At 34.3% G+C, this 19,086-nt stretch overlaps 1 protein-coding gene across 1 annotated transcript in view; it reads left to right on the top strand.

The window, feature by feature from the left end:
* PCLO (piccolo presynaptic cytomatrix protein) overlaps positions 1 to 14,384 on the top strand; it is a 372,284-nt gene extending 357,900 nt beyond the window's left edge. Inside the window, exons 23-25 of the mRNA XM_026504655.4 lie at positions 9,494 to 9,628; positions 10,040 to 10,185; positions 12,352 to 14,384. Of these exons, the coding sequence (XP_026360440.3) occupies positions 9,494 to 9,628; positions 10,040 to 10,185; positions 12,352 to 12,492 (422 nt within the window). The 3' untranslated portion in view covers positions 12,493 to 14,384. The remainder of the gene's footprint in view (positions 1 to 9,493; positions 9,629 to 10,039; positions 10,186 to 12,351) is intronic.
* Positions 14,385 to 19,086: the final 4,702 nt, after the last annotated feature.

Genomic DNA, 19,086 nt, shown 5'->3' with positions numbered 1-19,086 from the left:
TAAGAGGTAAGAACCTTTGCTCAGAAGACATGTTTCAGAGAATTAAGTTTAAAACATATCAATGGCTTGAGAAACAACGATTTACTAGGAAAGAACATTCAATGCAAATAAGATTACCAGACCTAGTGAAGGATCTAGTAGCTTTCCCTGCTACTCCAGGACATGGTGTAAAGAAAGGAGAAGTGCCAGTTATAGATAATTATTGAGTGCTACAGTCACAAATATCGAGTACCACCTTGAACTTTTGGAAGAGAGAGATGTAATTTCAGAATGGAAGGTAAAATTATTATGGACTCTAGACTAGGGTTAATATACCTGGTCGGAAATCACAGAGAGAGGGTGATGAATAGAACAAATTAAAGTGAGCTTATTTCCTCTTTCTAACAAGCTCAGCAAAATGGAAAAAGAACTCTTGTTTTTAGAAATTTCTATTTTAAAAGTATTGACTCATATGAATATCTTGAGATGTTTTGTTTTGTTACTTTACTCTCAATAAGTTGAGCAATTGACCTAAGGGTATAGATTTGCTTGCTAGGTGTAAACTGTCTGTTTCTTCTAGAACTGATCCTGCATTGTATCATTGTTGAGACATAAGACGAATAAATTATTATTGAGTAACTAGCATTGTAGGCATTGTGCTATGTGTGTATATATATACACATATATATATGTGTATATATACACATATATATGTGTATATATATACACACATATATATACACATATATGTGTACATATATATATACACATATATATGTGTATATATATATACACATATGTATATATATATACACATATATATTAAAAACACCTGTCATGTATAATATATACACATATATATTTAACAATATATTTATTATGTTAGCATTTAAAAAATTCATTGTTTAGACTTGAAACTGATAGAATAGAAACAATTGAAAGGAAGGGAAATACAATTATACATGAGGGAAAATACATCACTACTTTGGCTATTAACAGGTGTTAGGACATTAACAAGATTTTCTGTAAGGGCTGGGTTTAGAAATCCTGAGTAAACAGAGACAATTATTTAGCGTAGATGTTTAGTAAAGGGTCAGAACTAAATCATATTTAGGTAATATCAGAAAATGTTCACAAATTTATTATCCTATAAAGCTGAAAGAGATACTGTAAATAGTTCACAAACAATCGTATTATATGTCGTCACTTTACAATATGAGGAACTACAAAACAGAATTATTTAACAACTGGCCTGCCATCCAGATTTCCTGGTTTTGGAACTCCACCTTAATCCCACTTTAGAGTTCGCTTAGATTTGGAATGAGTGATAGGAGCTAAGTAACAAATTTTGAGGTGATAGGCTCTCAGGGCTAAATATATATCCTACCTAACACCCATCAGACTTCATTAGCCAGTACCCGTGGCCTGCGGCGCTGGCATGTAGTATTAATTAATGGAAATTTGCGAGGAAACCTAAGTGTCAGTGAGAATTTTATTCACTCTGTGCTGCTTTTTTTTCCTTACACAAACTTTCCTTTTACAAAACGTCCTTCTTTCCTTCTTTTCTTTTCCACATTTTATTCACTTTCGGTTAATTAAACGATGCCTCTAAAGAACCTTTTGGCCCCAACTGGTCTTGCATTAACAAAAACTGCTCAGATCGCAGATTTCTTAGAATTCTGAGAAAGAGTAAACCTCGATTTACACTATGCGCAGTGAAGTAGTTCAGATACCGATAATGTTAAAAAAAGATTTTTCTCAACCCATAGTCACTTTTAAAAATTATTTTGTACGTTTAGATGGTTTCCATGTAGGATCTCATACAATTACGAATATTTCAGGAAGTATTTATTGCCATTTTGTTGTTTAATATAAATAACCTGCATAATGGATGTAATATATATATGTAGACAGTACTTCTGGCTATGGTTTTAACAACCCACAGCATAGAGCACCTAGCTGACTCAGTTGGTTGAGCATGACTCTGGATCTCAGAGTCCTGAGTTCAAGTCCTGTGTTTGATGTGGAACATACTTAAAAGAAAAATTTTTTTTTAAAAACACCTATCATGTCAACAGGGAGATGGGCAAATATAACCTTGAATCAACAGCCCACAGTTGCCTGCTATCTTCTTCCTTGCTAAGGTCCTATGTGTGGCTAAAGTAAAATAGCGAAATGGCCCCTGAGAATCCCTTCATTCCAAACACACTAAAAAATATATATGCATTATGTATTTAATCTATTTTGTACTTAATATCTTCAATGAAATGTTTATTTAAGTACATCTTCTCTTCCAAGTACTTTCAAGATGTCAGAGCAGCCTGTTTTCTAACTTCTGGAGCCAGTTAACATCATTTTAATGTTTTTCCTTGAGTATTCTTAGGATTTCTTGTCAGAAATATGGTTGTTTGTTTTTTCAACTGAACTTTGCTCTTTATTCTGTTTTGTTTTTTGGACTGCTCTTAATTTTAAAAAAAGTCCGGCATTTGCAGCATTTCTGTCCCCAAAAAACCAAAACGTTATTTTATTCATTCATGTGTATGTTTGTTTATTGATGTATTTATTCAGAAGTGTAGTTAACATAGTGTTATGTTAGTTTTGGATGTACGTTGCAATGATTCAACAATGCTACACATTACTCAGTGCTCATCATAATAAGTGTAAAAATCATATAAGAAATTACGAGGTTTTCATGAGAGAATAGAGCTCTGGACTTAAAATCGGAAGGTCTAGATTGAAGTTCTGCCTGGACCCCTTAGCCATTTGGCAAGTTACTTCAAACACCTAAGCCACTGTGTTCACACCGGTAAAATGGAGATTGTACCGACCTTATTTCTTGTTGTGAAGGAATTATTGTGTTCTGTTAATGGTCATGTTTTCTTAAAATGCACTTCTCCAAAAATATACATCAGATGGAGGTATAGATATAGCATGTGTATAAATGTGTGCATGTAGATATGACCTACACATGTTTTTCAAAGACAATTTTATATATATATTTGTGAGGAAAAAAAAAGTGAGAAGAGCACTGCATATCTTAATGGAGAATAAAGCACCAGAGAGTGTGAAAGAAGAAAGCTGTGCAAGATAAAAATAAGTCAATTTGACAGTTATACTTAGTTGGGGCACTTTAGCTAAAGAGATAGAGGGACACAAACAATTTTAATAGAATTCAGTTATTCGTGGTCTTTGTCAAAAAATGATTATACTGTTTTTTTAATTTAATGAAGGGGCTATATCATGGTGAAAACAAAGGAATAGGTTACTTTCAATAAATATTTTAGCCCTATTCATTTATAAAAGATCTCACTAAGTCTAAGAAGCAAAATAGAAAATATTAAGAGGTTGAACAGTTATGATTTTCAATACCATATTTCAATTTTAAATTTTATTAACTCTCTGTTTAAAGGAAATCAGCACACTTCCACTTTCTTCCTCTTTGATTTCATCTTCAAGGTTTTTTTCCTTCTCTCCTCCCTCCTTCCTCCCTCCTTCCTCCCTCCCTTGAGCCTCCCTCCCTTCCTTCCTTTCTTTCTCTCATTACTATATCCTCTATATCCTCTGCCACAGGCTTTTAAATATTATCGAAAAGCTACATGTTTTCTATATTTTTGAAGTAGTTTAAATGGCAATATATCAGTATATCAACTAATCAATATTTCCAGGAACACAGGATGCTCTTTTGATCCACAGATTTACTCTTCTGTTACTTCAGATGGATACCTTTGTATTTTAAATAGATGCAATTTTCTAATCTCTTGAATTTTCTTTTTCCGAGCAATCAGTTACACTGGATCCTATTTCTCAGTTTGACGTATCTATCACTGTTTTCTACCTTCTTTACTCTCTGTTTTCCTTTCTATAGTATCCTAAGCCTTTCTTCCCTCTATGTGAATGTATTGATTTCTATCTTATTCAATTTTGTTCCATGGTGCTTCTAATTCATCCCTGGTTTTAAAATGGGGCTACTTGTATTTTACCACTGTAACCCCATTTGTTTGTCGTCTCGCTTTTGAACTGTGGCCTCAACATCCCTTCATCCCTTCCTCTTCTATTTTTCCCCCTTCTTTCTATTCTTAAATCGCGGTTATGTATCATATTGTAGGATAAATGTCTTCTCCAGAGTAGGATTTATCGTCAGTCTGGAGCTGCTGCCCCCTTGTGGCGGCAGTGGAGGGAGGCTTCTGTGCCGTCCGGCATCTGCTCCAGGTGACAAAGGCATTCTGAAGTGTGAAGGGGCAGACATGATTGACAGCGATGACTCACAATTAACGTGATCTCAGCAGGCATGTCCTTTCTGCCTTTAATAGAAACATTAAAGAGCAAGCTGGAACAATCTTCCAACAGGAGAGAATTATCAAGAACTTCACAAGTACCATACTGAGAAGCACATGAATTTAACCTTCCAAGAAAGAAGCAGGCAAAGGGGTGATTTGAGAACTGTAATTAGCAAGCTTAATTCCACCTTTTTTCCCATAAGAGAAGGTGGAAAACAACAACAAATAGCACATGCTTCGCGTGTGGGGTTTTAAGGGCTGTAAAAGAGGAATATGACCTATAAACGTGAATTTCTCCCAGAAAAAAGGATTGTTCTGCTGTTTTATTCCTGCATGCTCATTAGTGTCCTCAGTTCTGTCCACAATTTCTACTGGCTCCGAATAGTGGGAGTGTATTTTCCTTGGCTCCCTCCTTACCTCGTTAGAACCCTCTTTTTCCCCTCCATCCTAGGTGTGGGTTTGAGACATGCTGTTCTTTCCACTTCTGTATGGCTTTGGAGAAAAGACAGAGCTGTTTCACATATAGATTTGCTGGCGTGGTTGATGAAGTTTTACTCTCCTTTTTGAAATTTGATTAAATGGGGTTTTTTGGGTTTTTTGCTGGCATTCACTCCACCAAGCCAAGATATGTCTTATTCCCAGGAGAAGATAGTCTCTGCTTCGGGTTTTTCACCTACTTCATTTTAGAGTTCCAGGAAATGGGGAGCCTTGGATGTTTTTCCTGATTGTATTGAAATCCTCAGATCTTGAGTGATGAGCCAGGATTGCCAATCTCAAAGTTGAGATTTTCCTCTCAGCATTACTTTAACACATAGTTATTTTCATTATCATTATTTTTCAGAACTCCTGTCTTTTCTCATTGTATTTTGCCATTCACCCAAGAATTATTTCATTGAAGGCTTTTTATGTGTGATCAATGTTTGTAATAGCTTCATTTTATAGACCTTCCTGATATCTTCTTTGCAATTCAGTATGTGATCAATTTTGGGAATGTTCCACGTATAGTGGAGAAAAAAGATATATTCTCTATGATCAGGGTGTGGTATTTAGTAAAGATACACGAGATCTGCTTTATTGATTATAATGTCTCAATATTCTATGACTTTGCTTCTCTTGGTCTACTTGGCCTGTCTTGTATGACAGGTGTTGTGTAGAAGTCTTTTACTATTATTCTCATTCCTCTCTTTGCAACTCTTACATCTCATGTTGTAGTTTCAGTCTTATTTAAGTGGTACATATATCTTCATAACTGTGATATCTTCATTAGGATTTATGTATCCTTAGCTTGATCAAATGCCCCTTTTTGTCTTGTTTACTGCATTGTGCCCTAAAGTATATTGTCTGATAATAACAGCTCAACCCCTACTCTTTTATTGTTTCCATATACCTGGCATGCTTATAATTGATTCATTTTTCAATATTTGAAACAAAACTAAATTTTTTCATAGAGTTAAGCTTTGCTTTATGAGCCAGTCTGAAAGTCTTTTTAAAAATAGGCTAGCTAAACCTAGTCATGTTTCCCGATGTGATAGATATGTTTGATTGCAACTCTGCATTTTGTTTTATAATTATTGTATATATTTATTATATTTCTTTTTCCATTTGTTGTCTTTGATTTGAAAAAAATTCTGTAATTAAAAAAGATTTGTATCTTTGTTTTAATGATTTCCTTTTTATTTACACCATTTATAATTCTCGTTCTTCTTCACCATACTATCTACTTTGCCAATTTTAAATTGCATCCTTTGTTACCTACCTATTACCCATACAAAAATCAATAACCTCACACTACTTTCCCCATTCCCTCACTTCCGCATCCATCTATTTTCAGTTTTATTCTAATACTGTCAGAATACTTAACAAATGCTGTTCTCCCACCCATCTAGGTCCTCACTCCTGCTTTAGCCTCAGCTCTGCAATTAAATACGTTAAATACTCACCATCAGTCCTTGTGCTGAACTTTCTCTAGTTATCTCTTTGGTTTAATGAAGTGCATTTCTCAGAGAATCAATCTTTGTACAGAATTCCTGAGTTCTTATATGCTTAAAACTATAGGCTTAATACTTGAAAGACAGTTTAACTGTATATAAAATCCTTGGCTTGCATTTTATTTTCTTGAGTTTCTCGAGAGGAAAGCTAATATCTAACTGCTGTAAAGTATCTACAATCATTGGTTGCTAAACTGTTATGATGTAATTATATCCAGAAGATTTGTGTTTCAGTGTAGAGTGTGGTTTCCTATATTTTTGGACCTTAGTTATTGGTAATGACAGATATTTCTCTACATGTCTGGGTACATCCAGGCATAAAAAGTTAAATTAATTTAATTGAACACTTGATCCAGGAAAGAAATTCATCAAAATAACATATCCACAAAATGTGACAAAATTCAATCAAAAGGATTAAATAACCACCATCTAATATATTTACAATTTTGCACATAATGCTTTTGTTACTTTAGTTTCCTCTCAAAGATTACTCAACTATAGTCTACATTCTATATTTTGTCTATGTGCATGCAGAGGTCAAAATTATTTTTTAAAATATACTAAGATATTATTTACCTTTTCACTGTATTGACATTTACATTGATAATGCAAAAGCAATGATGCAGTAAACTGCTGGGGACTTAGCACAAAGCAAGGCAGTGACACCAAACTATATTAACAGTCACCGTATTTATTTTTTTTAACTTCCACTCACTTGTAAGGAAAATGCCAGTTTCATTTAAGACTGTCCTTAATGAGGAAGTTAAGATTATTGTTATTAAACCTAGACCCTTAAGTACACATCTTTTTAATTCTTTGTGGTGAAATGTAAAAGATACCAGAAGCACTTCGCTGCCTGCCAAATTATGATAGTTGACATGAGGAAACCTGTTTGTGGTTTTTTTGTTGTTTTTTTCTTTTTGAGTTGCAAGCTGAACTAGCCTTTTTAATAAGAAGTGTAATTTTTGCTAAAAAGATAGACAAATGCTACTTATTCTCAACAATTAACAAAGTAAGCTTGTCACTTTAAGAAAAACAAGTGATGATAGTTGTCAGTGATAAAATTAGACTTTTAAATAAAAATAGAACTTTGGAAAACTTCTATCAGCCTTCCTGAGTCTGGAGGCTTCTCAATATTCAAAGACCTTTTTGATGATATTGGTGATGATATAAACACATGTGCTTTAAATATTTTATGAAATATGTCAATAAGAACTGCCTAGCTCAATGAACCAGTATTTTCCAAAATGAATATGCTATTACCAAGTCAGGCATAGTTAAAAGAGCCATTCAAAATGCAAGATTAAAAAGAATGCATACAGACTGATGTATTTTAAAGTAACAGTTCAAAAGTTCATTAATATGATTTCAGATTCCATATTTCCTCTAATCTTTAAGAAATTACCACTTGTCAAATTGTAATTATCTAATATTATCTAAAGAGGATATTAAAATACTTTCTTCATGTATTTCTTTCTTCATATATTTCAACATATCGAATGGATTTAATACAGAAACAGCTATTAATAAAACAACATATTGAATTGGATTTAATATAGAAACAGGTATGAGGATCCAACTGTCCTTTATTAAGAAAACATTAATGAAATTTGAAAAAAAATATGAAACAGCATTCCTCACTATATATTTTTGTTCTGGAAAATATGGTTGTTTTTCTTTAAAATATTTATTTACAAGTATATTATTGTCATTTTAATTGCGTCAATAAATATTCTAGAGTATCTAATTTTGTAATTTAATTAGAAATGTTAATTTCTAATATTGATAGCTATAATACACACGATTGTTCTTTGAGGACCTTCCATTTGTTTGTTTAAGAGTGTAAAGAAGTCTAAAACCAAGATGTTTGAGAACAAGTGATCTATATCCAAACTTAAAAACCTTTAATAGGTTCCTGTTGTCCTAAATATGAAAACCAAATTCTTAACATGGTACCAATTAACAACATGTCATAATCACATGAACACAGATTTAGTTCTTTAGTCCCATGATGTTCCCTCCTGTGAGCACACTGTTCCTTCTCTGTAGCATGTTCTTTTTTTTTTTTTTTTAAGATTTTATTTATTTATTCGACAGAGAGAGAGACAGCCAGCGAGAGAGGGAACACAAGCAGGGGGAGTGGGAGAGGAAGAAGCAGGCTCATAGCAGAGGAGCCTGATGTGGGGCTCGATCCCAGAACTCCGGGATCACACCCTGAGCCGAAGGCAAATGCCTAACCGCTGTGCCACCCAGGCGCCCCTCTGTAGCATGTTCTTAATCCATTTCAACTAGTTAACTCTTTCTCATCCTTCTGGTTTCAGCTCAAGCAGTACTTCCGCAGACTGTCTTGGAATCATGCCCTTGTATTCCATTACCTTTTTTCTTTTTCTAATTTTACATTTATTGATGAAAATAATTTGTTAAGGCTTTCTTCCCAACAGGTGGAAAAACCATAAAACCATTAAGGATGCGTGTTTTGGCTCACGACTGTTACCATTCTTCCTAACAGAGTGCTTATCACAGGGTAGGATGGGAAATAAAATACTTGTTGGTGATTGGAGAAGTGGATGCATACATGAATTGGCAGGGAAAGGGTGAATCATAAAGAACATGACCTAGCACGAATAGCTTCTGCAGTGATACAAAGATCCAAGATAAACACTTGAAAGAAATACATTTCATTTAGGTCACTCGTGGTATTTTCCCTTGTGCAATTTCATTACTACATATTCTTGTTGGCTATTTCTTTTATAAAGGAAAAGAAAGAAAGTAGAAATAACATATAACGACATTTAGTTGTGGTAGCAAATGTTCTTGCACAAGCCTGGTAATGAGCAATTGTTAGCAAACAACTCTTGTATTTCACATGACTGATTTCCTATAGATTATATTAAAATTATATTATTTTTATGGATATCTTTTTTCTCGTAATCTCATCTGTTTCCTCTTTTGGCCTAAGAATCTACAGTCAAGTAATACTTATTGACTTGCATTTCTTCCATACCTCCCTGTTTACTAGCCTGTCGTTATTAGCACACTTTGTTGTAAGTGTGTAATTTATCAGTCTCCCCAAGAGATTTTACACTCCTTAAGGGCTCAGACTGTATTTTATTCATCTGTGTATCCACAGGATAGAATAAGGTGTTCAACACTTGATAAGCAATAAATGAATGGATGAATGAATTATTAAATTAAACATTTAATAGATGGTATTTCATATTCCTTAACACTTTTATTAAATTCTTTCAGTCAAAACTCAGGTAATGGGAGAAATCAAGATTGCACTGAAGAAGGAAATGAAGACAGATGGTGAACAACTAATAGTTGAGATTCTCCAGTGCAGAAATATCACCTACAAATTTAAATCTCCCGATCACTTACCAGGTATCTAATTTTGTGATAATGAGCAATGTCATACATCTAGGAATTCTATAGGAATATGTCCTAAATAATCTGGAAAATGTAGAGTAAAATTTGGGTTGTACACCAAATATATCTGAAAAATGGAAAGTAATAACTAATTTCTTTTATGTAAAACCAGTTGATATTTTACTAGTTTTTAGCTAAATTTTCTCAAGACATAAACTTAGAGTAATGTATTTACCATACAACAGGAAAACTGAATTGCTAAGAAAATTGGTGTATCTTTTAAACACTTTCTGTTGTCTGAAACAAATCGAGCGCAGTCTTCCGGCTTTGTGTAAAACATAGGAGAGCTCAGCGTACAAGTATAATTCTTTCAATAGAAAATTGTGTGAGTCGTGGACACTTTACAAGCTGAGTTCTTATTTTCAGATTTATATGTAAAAATATATGTGATGAACATCTCTACGCAGAAAAAGGTAATCAAGAAAAAAACGAGAGTATGCCGACATGATAGAGAGCCCTCATTCAATGAAACTTTTAGATTCAGCCTCAGTCCTGCCGGACATTCTCTTCAGGTAACTCTATATTATACTGTTACTATTTTAAAATTTTGTTCATACACAGTTTGTTTTCCATTGTTATTTGACATGTGTATACTGATCATACAGTATGTGACATTTTACATGTTAATTCTTAGAGGTATCTTTCCAGTGGCCCTTTAGAATTTCACAGCCCACTCACCCATCCGATTAGCTACCAAGTCTTCCCTATTCTGACTACTCAGTTCCTTTCATGTAGATTTATTTCCATGCTCACTGCCACTATTCCTCTTTGAGTCCTCATCTTTATTACTCAGATCACTTTAGCAGTATACCTGGCCTCCTTGGCATCAGAGTCTTACCCTCTTAATTCATTTCATCACACTGCTGGCAAGGGTATCTTCTAAAAATGGCTAGGAGGGTGGCAGGATGGATGAAATAGGTGAAGGGTATACTTATTGTGATGAGCACTGAGCAATGTATAGAATTGCTGAATCGTTGTGTTGTATACCTGAAACTAATGTTAACACTGTACGTTAAGGATACTTGAACTAAAAATAGGTAGATAGATGATAGATAGATGGATAGATAGATAGATAGATAGATAGATAACAACACTGGCTAGCAGGTTCCATTAAAGCCCTTCAATGACTCACCAATATCCTGCCTCATTCATAGTTCTCTAAGGTGAGCTGTAATTGTATTGATTTAATCTCATCTCCTTGTGTACTTCCCAGCGCTCTCTGTACTCCAGTCACACCACAATCTTCAAATCAGGTTAAGCCTCCAATGTTTTGCTCCTATTTTTCTTCCCTTTCAATATTGTCTTCTTCATCTCTCTCCACCCATCTCATTGGTCCACAATCTTTCAATGTTAACTCAGCCCTTTACTGATGACCCCAGGTGCAATTTATCACACCTTATTCACATAACACTTTGCTTAACCTATTAGGCTATCAATCCTAATCTGTGCTGTACAATCATCTATATGCTTACCTGTCACTGCTTCCATGCCTCCTGCCTCTCTAGGACAAGGCCTGGCTTTCATTACTCCTTGTTCTACAGCCTCATACAATGCTGGTACATAGTGTGTCTTTAGTGGATGTGGGAACAAGGAATGAAAGAGGGAAAAAGAGGCAGGAGGAAAGAGATGAAAAAATATGGGAAGAGTAAGACCATGGTATTGGCACTTAAGGGCCCACACTAAAGACAAATATAAGAAATATTACTAAGCTTAAACTGTACTGAGAGCACCGACAGACATTAGAGTGGAAAGAAATTTAAAAAAAACAAAAACAGTAAAGGATGCCCTGCAGTCCATGTGAACAAAAGTGTCATCTGCAGAGATTAAGTAGTTAGAGAGGGGGCGCGGGGGAGGAAGATCACACATTTGTTTGAAATGTGATACATTTGATAAGAAAGCGGGCTCCAAGTGAAAATCTGCAATGCCATCTGAAATCCCAAAACCAGAGGCCAGAAGAGATATGAATTATAACCATACCTAGAAATGTAGATTTTGAAGTCAGAAACGTAAAAGTAAGGTTTTAACGAAGAATGAAGATGAATTCTCTAAAGGAGATTCTGAAAGAGAGAGCAAAAGAGAACTGCCAAGGATTCATGGTTAGCACTACTGATGCTCTCCACCTTTCTTTCAACTCCTCTCTAAAAGAAAAAATAAATGTCTTGAGTCTGAGATCCTATGGCATTTCACCTAACGTAAGTTCTACATATGACAAGAAATCACTTTGGAAGTGCATACCATAGTGAAATCACAAGTAAATGAAATGTTAAATAAAATTAATGTTGTGTTTTATCTGCCTTGCAAGCTCTTGTTTATTTCTCAGCACTCAATTTCGTATCTGAGTTAATATTTCATAAACCAGTAGAAAATGTACCTAGCAAAGTTCTTTTGAGAAATTTTCCATTCATGTAAGCATAAACCTAGTCAAAATTAGCTGCTAGTGCATGTCATCTAAAATTCTCATATCCTCCAGGATGTCTTTTCCTTTGGGAAATGCTGATGTGAATTAATTAACATTATGCACATCTTTTGAGGACATCTTGAGGATTAGTTCTCTTACACGTTTAGCTGCTACTTTCCCTCACCCTTTCTTGTCTGTGTGATTTCTTTGATGATCAATGTCCTTTAAAAAGGTTGAAAAAATATATGCAAGTGTATATAATTTTGACTATTTTTTCTAGATTTTACTTTTCTCTAATGGAGGGAAGTTTATGAAAAAGACCTTGATTGGCGAAGCCTGTATCTGGCTTGACAAAGTGGATCTCAGAAAAAGAATAGTCAACTGGCACAAACTTTTGGTCAGTCCTACTCAAACCCATTGAAGAAATGTGTCTGCTCAGGGTATAGAAACTGCTCTAAATAATTTCACATCAAGACTAGAGGTGGATACTATTCTACAGTGTTTTTAGGGGTAAATGAGAGAGGAGGAACAACAGGCAAACACATACCTAAAGCTTTGTGAATGTTCTGTTGTGGAACAGAAAAAAACTCAAATGAAAAAAGTTCATATATCGGAGACCATAAAAAAGAGCTTTGAGTCCTTGGATGGCTTCAAGAAAGACAGTGAGAGCTTTTTTGATTCCTTAATGCACAGATCTTTGAGCAGAGTTGAACTGTAGCTTAAGGCAGCCGCTCGAATATTAATATGGTTCCTAATGCAAGACAGAGTCAATCATTTGTGCAAAAGAACCTTGGTTGAAAGGAAAGAACTGCTGTAACAAATCTCAGTTTTCAGGAGTCTAAAGATCTTTTTTCTTCATCTTACTTCCTCGGACGACTTACTGTTTTTAGATTCTGACATAGGATACAACTATAGTATGCGTTCAAGACTAGACGTGAGGTGGTTGGGTTCAGAGGGAGAGGGTACTGGAGATGGAGAAATTACGGCTTTTAGATTTTCTCTCTGTCCAAATGTTACAAGCGTGAGCATCGCTGATTTTGGAATCCATGTTGTAAAAGCACATTTGTATAATATGAAATGATGTAGAGTGAAGATAATATTAAGTGGAAGTGGAATTATATTTATGTAGAAATAAAGCCATGATTGGCTCACACAGAATGTTGCCCCACAAAAATATTGGAACCTTGGTTGAAAACATCAAAATCTCCTTACCTGATCATTAAGCCAATACATTTTCAACGTACATACCAAAGAACATAGGTTAAAATGGTATGTTCCAGGAAGTGTGATAAGTTGTTCTTTGTGGAATTGCAAATGTTTTTCCACATGTTTTCTTTCTGTTGAGTGAGGTATTGAAAGAGAGGAAATTCTTCCTCTGGCGAACAAATCATATTAATCTGTGACATGGATTAATTAACTTGGTGTCATTTCCTGCTGTTCCATGATGCTTTTTTTGTCCTTAATGCATTAATTGATTGTATAAGGAAAACCCTGACACTAAACTCAAGTTCTTCCTAGTGCTCCATTTTTCTCTGTTAGTGACAATATCACAGTGATCAAGTTCATCAATATTGGGAAAATAAGTGAAAAGTCGGTATTATATTGAGATTAAAATATAACTTGAGCTATTTTATTAATACGGAATATATGGACCAATGTCCAAGTCATTAAAAGGAAGCTTCGTCTTCTCCGTCAACCAACTGTGTAGACAAAGGAAGTAGAATGGAGTTCTAGGACATGCACTCTGCTGGGAGGAGGAGCCTGGCTTCTGACTTGGTCCTGCCCCTGTGTCACCTTGCACATGTCACTTAAAGTCACTTCCCCCAGTTTTCTTATTTGTAGGATAAAAATAATTACATATTCCTAGCCTTCCTAATGGAATGTTGGGGTGATCAAGCCAAGTGAACTGTGAGAAAAAAAAAGAAAGCACATTGCCAGATATAGTTTTATACATAAAGTGAGGAATAATTATTATGCAGCTCTTTATTTCTCAAATTTTATATGCAAAAACATCCTCCATACCGATGGGAAGCACTGACTTGGATAAAAGTAGTGTATTCGCTCCAAAACTAATGGTTTTTCTTTAAAATACAAACTTGCATTGAACCTGAGAAAAGGTGAAGAATTAAATCAAGATGATTTGCGAATTGGGTTATTATAAATGAAATGAGTCATGCCAATCTTACACTATTCCCATATCCTACCCTAAAATAAATTGCTTCTCAGAGCATTCTGAGTTTGAAAGCTGCTTCTTCATTCAAAGTTGAGATTTTAGCAGGTTTTGAGAAATTATCTCCAAATACATTGGTTGGATATTGAATTTTCTCACTTTTAAAGAAAAACATACTTTAAATTTGAGAGGAATTGATTAAATGCAAAACATTAAAAATAAAACAATTTCTAATAATTTCAGGCTATACATCTTTATTATGTTCGTAAAGAAATACAAAATCACTCTTCCCCAATCCAAGGAAGAAAACAGTCCGTTTTCTTCCGTCTATGTTTTTACCTGTCCTCCCTGATAACGCAGCGTCATTCACCATTGATACCGCTCTCAAACAAGCAAGCCAGGAAGGGAGCACGGAAGATTCGATACTGCTAGGATTTTATTTTTAGAGACAACTAGATCTGCTGATGGTTGCTATGGATATTTCCAGCAGAAATGAGCGCTTTAGGGAGCTTGTAATCATCACTCATAGCTGGGGAAGGGAAGGATTCGGGAAGATCTCTTTCTGACATAAAAAGATTCTGCTATTCACCCTTCGAAGGAAACTCTGGCTCACCTTGGACCCTCTTCTGCAGCCGCGTACATCCAGCGGTATGCATGAGAGGTTGTATGACCAGTAAGTTTGACTTCATTCCAGTTGTGATTTCTTTTAGAATAACACAAATGAGGTGCCACCAAAACAAAGATCATCCCTTGGTAGCTACTTGACCTGAAAGGGTAGGAGTTTCTCCATTCTAGGTGCCCCTTTGTTCCAAGGCACCAGCGATGGGGCCAGGTCAGTCAAGAGAGCTAACGACAGGGCTTCTTTTTTGTGCACCAGCATCCCCTTCAGAGAGCATAAGATCCTGCCACAGTGTGCCAAGTTTGCAGCTGACCAAAATCCTAAATTGTGCGGGAATTATTCTATGCAACACTGATCCTCAAACAAATGCATTTCTTCTGAATGATGTCGATTACCCTTCTTACAACCAAGCTGTTTCTTTTTTAATTGCAAATAGGGCTCTTGGTGGTTTTTTACTTTTTTGTATATATCACAGCACATAATTTTCCACTTTTTCGTTTCTTTTTATTTTTTGGAATCAGTTTTTTTTAATCCTACTGATGACAAAGTTTGTAATCTCTGAATAATACACGGTCAGTCCAGTTCCAACACCTATATCTTGAAAAGCATCTTAATTTTCCCACAACTTCGTTGAGTCATCAGAGACTGGAGTTGCTTCTTGGTTTCAAATTTGGTCCTAAAGAAACTTTTAGCTGTAGAAGCAAAAGCACAGAGTGAATTTTTACAAAAGACGGGGATTTGTAGAATGGTCATTACAGACAGGTAACGGTACAAGCAAGAAGTCGGTGTTTCCCCCTGTTTTTACTTAAGATTAAGAAGATTTTTGGTGACTCTGACCTCTTTCTTTACCATTTCTGTTGAAAAGAACAGTATCCAAGACTAAGGAACAGTGATTGTCTTTGTTCCTTAATGTGCCCATATTGTAACTAATCATACAAATAAATGCATATTTTCAGCATATCAGTGGACTTAGTTTTGTGGATCACACACATTAAAATAGTCATATTGTGGGAATATTATAGCTGGTAACCAGCTGATATTGATTCTTACTGTAAGAATGGTTGTGATGGTAGTGGTGATAGTCGTAGTGACACTAGGTTGGTGGTCATGTGAAGTAAAACAAAATTCTATACTATATTGTGCCCAATTTATTAGAAATTATTTGATCGATGTTTCATTTCATTAAGATATCATAAAGATGTTTATAGTATTTTTTTACTTTATTATTTAAATCATAACAATATTTTTAAAAACTTATTTTCATTGCTATAATGTCTAATATTCCAAAAGCAGCCAACTACAGCTATATATATGTTTATAACTCTCCACGTGACAGAGTGAGTTTCTGTCTTTTTGAGCTTGACATGGAAGTGAAAGAAAGCTCGATGAATAATTATGAGCCGTCTCTTTAATAATTACTTGCCTTTGCTGTAATTCAAAAATGAATGAGTGAAGCAGATATTCTCATTGAATATGACACATTGATGTTTTCTGTATGTTCCATGTTGTTGTCATTATTCAAGATATCCATTAAGTCAAAATCATTTAATCAAATGATTCCTTATCTGATATGTAGATCGAGAGCATTTCTTAAATGGTTACCCTGTACATAACTATACATTTGGTAAAATAGACAAAGTTGAAATATTAATTTCATTTGGCATTCAGCATGTGAATATGATTATCGTTTGATTGTGTCTGTATATTTGTTGGTGATGTGCTCAGGTGCTCCCACTACTGATTAATGTGTGTGCTAATATCCTAACAAAAACACATCTGATATTAATGGGAAAAAAATCTTGTCTGAAAAAAATAAAAATCTAATAAAATTTATTTCAAAATAAAAAATAAAGTACTTGGAGATATGTCTTGTTTCTAACTACATGTTGCATGCTGTGTTGGTGATTTGCTAATGTGTTCTTTTCTGTTCTACCCAAATCTCTCTGGAAAATCTAATGAACAAATATAAATTCTTGGGCTAAAGGTTGTAGAAATTGAATTGAAATACATGAGAATTGTATCTAAAATGCTTGTAAATCTGTCTTGAGTTTTACTCTATGTAAAAATATGTCTTGGTTTTGTGATTGTATACAAGATGTATCTTGATAGCTTATGCAGACTGTGCTGTATAAAAAGGCTGTTGCCTCAGCCTTCCTAATAAATATTGAAAATGTCAACTTTGACTTCTTGTGTTTACCAACTTGGTAAGTTGATTCTTTATTACAAAATAGAACATTTCATAACATATTCTCTGAAAATTATATCGTAAATACATTCATTCACCCAGTTTAAAAAATAAATTTTAAGGGGCGCCTGGGTGGCACAGCGGTTAAGCGCCTGCCTTCGGCTCAGGGCGTGATCCCGGCGTTCCGGGATCGAGTCCCACATCAGGCTCCTCCGCTATGAGCCTGCTTCTTCCTCTCCCACTCCCCCTGCTTGTGTTCCCTCTCTCGCTGGCTGTCTCTCTCTCTGTCAAATAAATAAATAAAAATCTTTAAAAAAAAAAAATAAATAAATAAATTTTAAATCCAGCACAGAAAACAGAATTAAATAAATGTATAGCTTAATAAATTATTATATATCGACACTCTTGTCACCACCACCCAGGTCAAGGAATTTAACTTTGCCAGTCATCTCATAAGACCACCATTTTATCCCTCCCTCTCACAACACCTTCCCAAACTCTAAATGCAACCACCATTATCATATTTATGATAATTACTTCCTGGTTTATCACTGACATCTGCCTAGTAAAAAAATACTCACGTGGTTTTCCTGTTTTATTTTTAAAATGTTTTCTAAGCTTCTTTTAATCTACATAGTCTCCTCCCCACCCCTTCTTTTTCAGTGAATCTTTTTGAAGAAACCTGCTCTTTCAACCAAATTGGGTTTTTGCTGAATGCATACTCACAGTAGAGGTAACAAGTTCCTCTGTCTCTGTATTGCCTGTAACTTGGTTTTTTTCCCTACAGATCTGACCTGATTCGCATTCAAGGTCAAAGGCTGACATTATATGTTTCCATTGGGAGCTGTATAATGTCCGGCTGTCTTTCATTTTGTCCGGTTTATAGCCACCGGTGCTCACTGGCTAGAATAGATCCATTAATTAACTAAAGGTTACAAAGTGTTGGTATTCTAATTCAATCATCATTTCTTCTTGGAATACTTTTAAAAAGATAAACTTCTCCTCAACCAATATTTGATTACCCAGTAGCATAGTTTGTATAGGAAAGGTAGGATACAGACGGAAAATATTGGACAATTTTCCTTTACTTACCATTTTTCGAAATAAGAAATGGTTCCCTATTATCCTCCAAAGATGACCAAAAAGCTTGTGTTTTTATTTTTATTATCATTGCTAACTCAAGGATGAAAACAAATTAGATTTTTTTTTTTTACTTTTTTTGTTTCAAGTTTTTTTTAAATTCTAGTTAACATATAGTGTAATATTGGTTTCAGGAGAAGAATTTAGTGATTCAAAATTTGATATGTTTTAATTCATTGAAACCATTCTTATTAATGCTCAAATTTACCTTTCTTAATGAGTCAGGGACATCTTTGGGTGAACTTATATGTTTCTTATATTCTTTGATAACTTCCTGTCTATGGCAAGAAAGTTATATATCATTTCCTTAACCTTAAACAGTATAGGAGACTTATTTAACTTGAATTTTTATTTTTCTATTTATCTTTTTAAAAATAATTAAATTTAAGAATGCATTGACACTGCTTAATCAACTTTCACCTGATATGCTATTGTTTCTTGGCCTTTTGGCTAAGATCAAGTGTGTATCAAGTATATTATCTAATATGGTAAACTTTTTTTTCAAAGTTTAGGTAAAACACATCTTGGAACATTTTTTGAAGATAATGTCCGATCTAAAAGTTTGTAATTAGTTGATGATTAATGAATTGACTGTTGATTATCTAGGCTTTAAGAGCTAAAATGTCCCCACATCTACAGTTTTTAAAGCTTTGATGGGAAATTGAACCAAAATAGTTTTCTATCAAAACATAATAATACAATTATGGTGACAAAAATGTTGAAATCTTTTACCTCTGTTTAAATGACAATCCAAATAAATTAAAATTTTATTTTTAAAGTTTCATTTTTTATTTTATTTTATATCATATTTTTATTTGATTATTTGTGAAACTTAAGGATTATTTTGATGGATTACTCAATTTAAAAAATGACCTTCCAACAATTTGATTCTTTGAAAAAA

This window comes from Ursus arctos, unplaced genomic scaffold (genome assembly GCF_023065955.2).
Source record: "Ursus arctos isolate Adak ecotype North America unplaced genomic scaffold, UrsArc2.0 scaffold_3, whole genome shotgun sequence".
Lineage (NCBI taxonomy): Eukaryota > Metazoa > Chordata > Mammalia > Carnivora > Ursidae > Ursus > Ursus arctos.
This window is presented reverse-complemented; position numbering and strand designations above follow the sequence as displayed.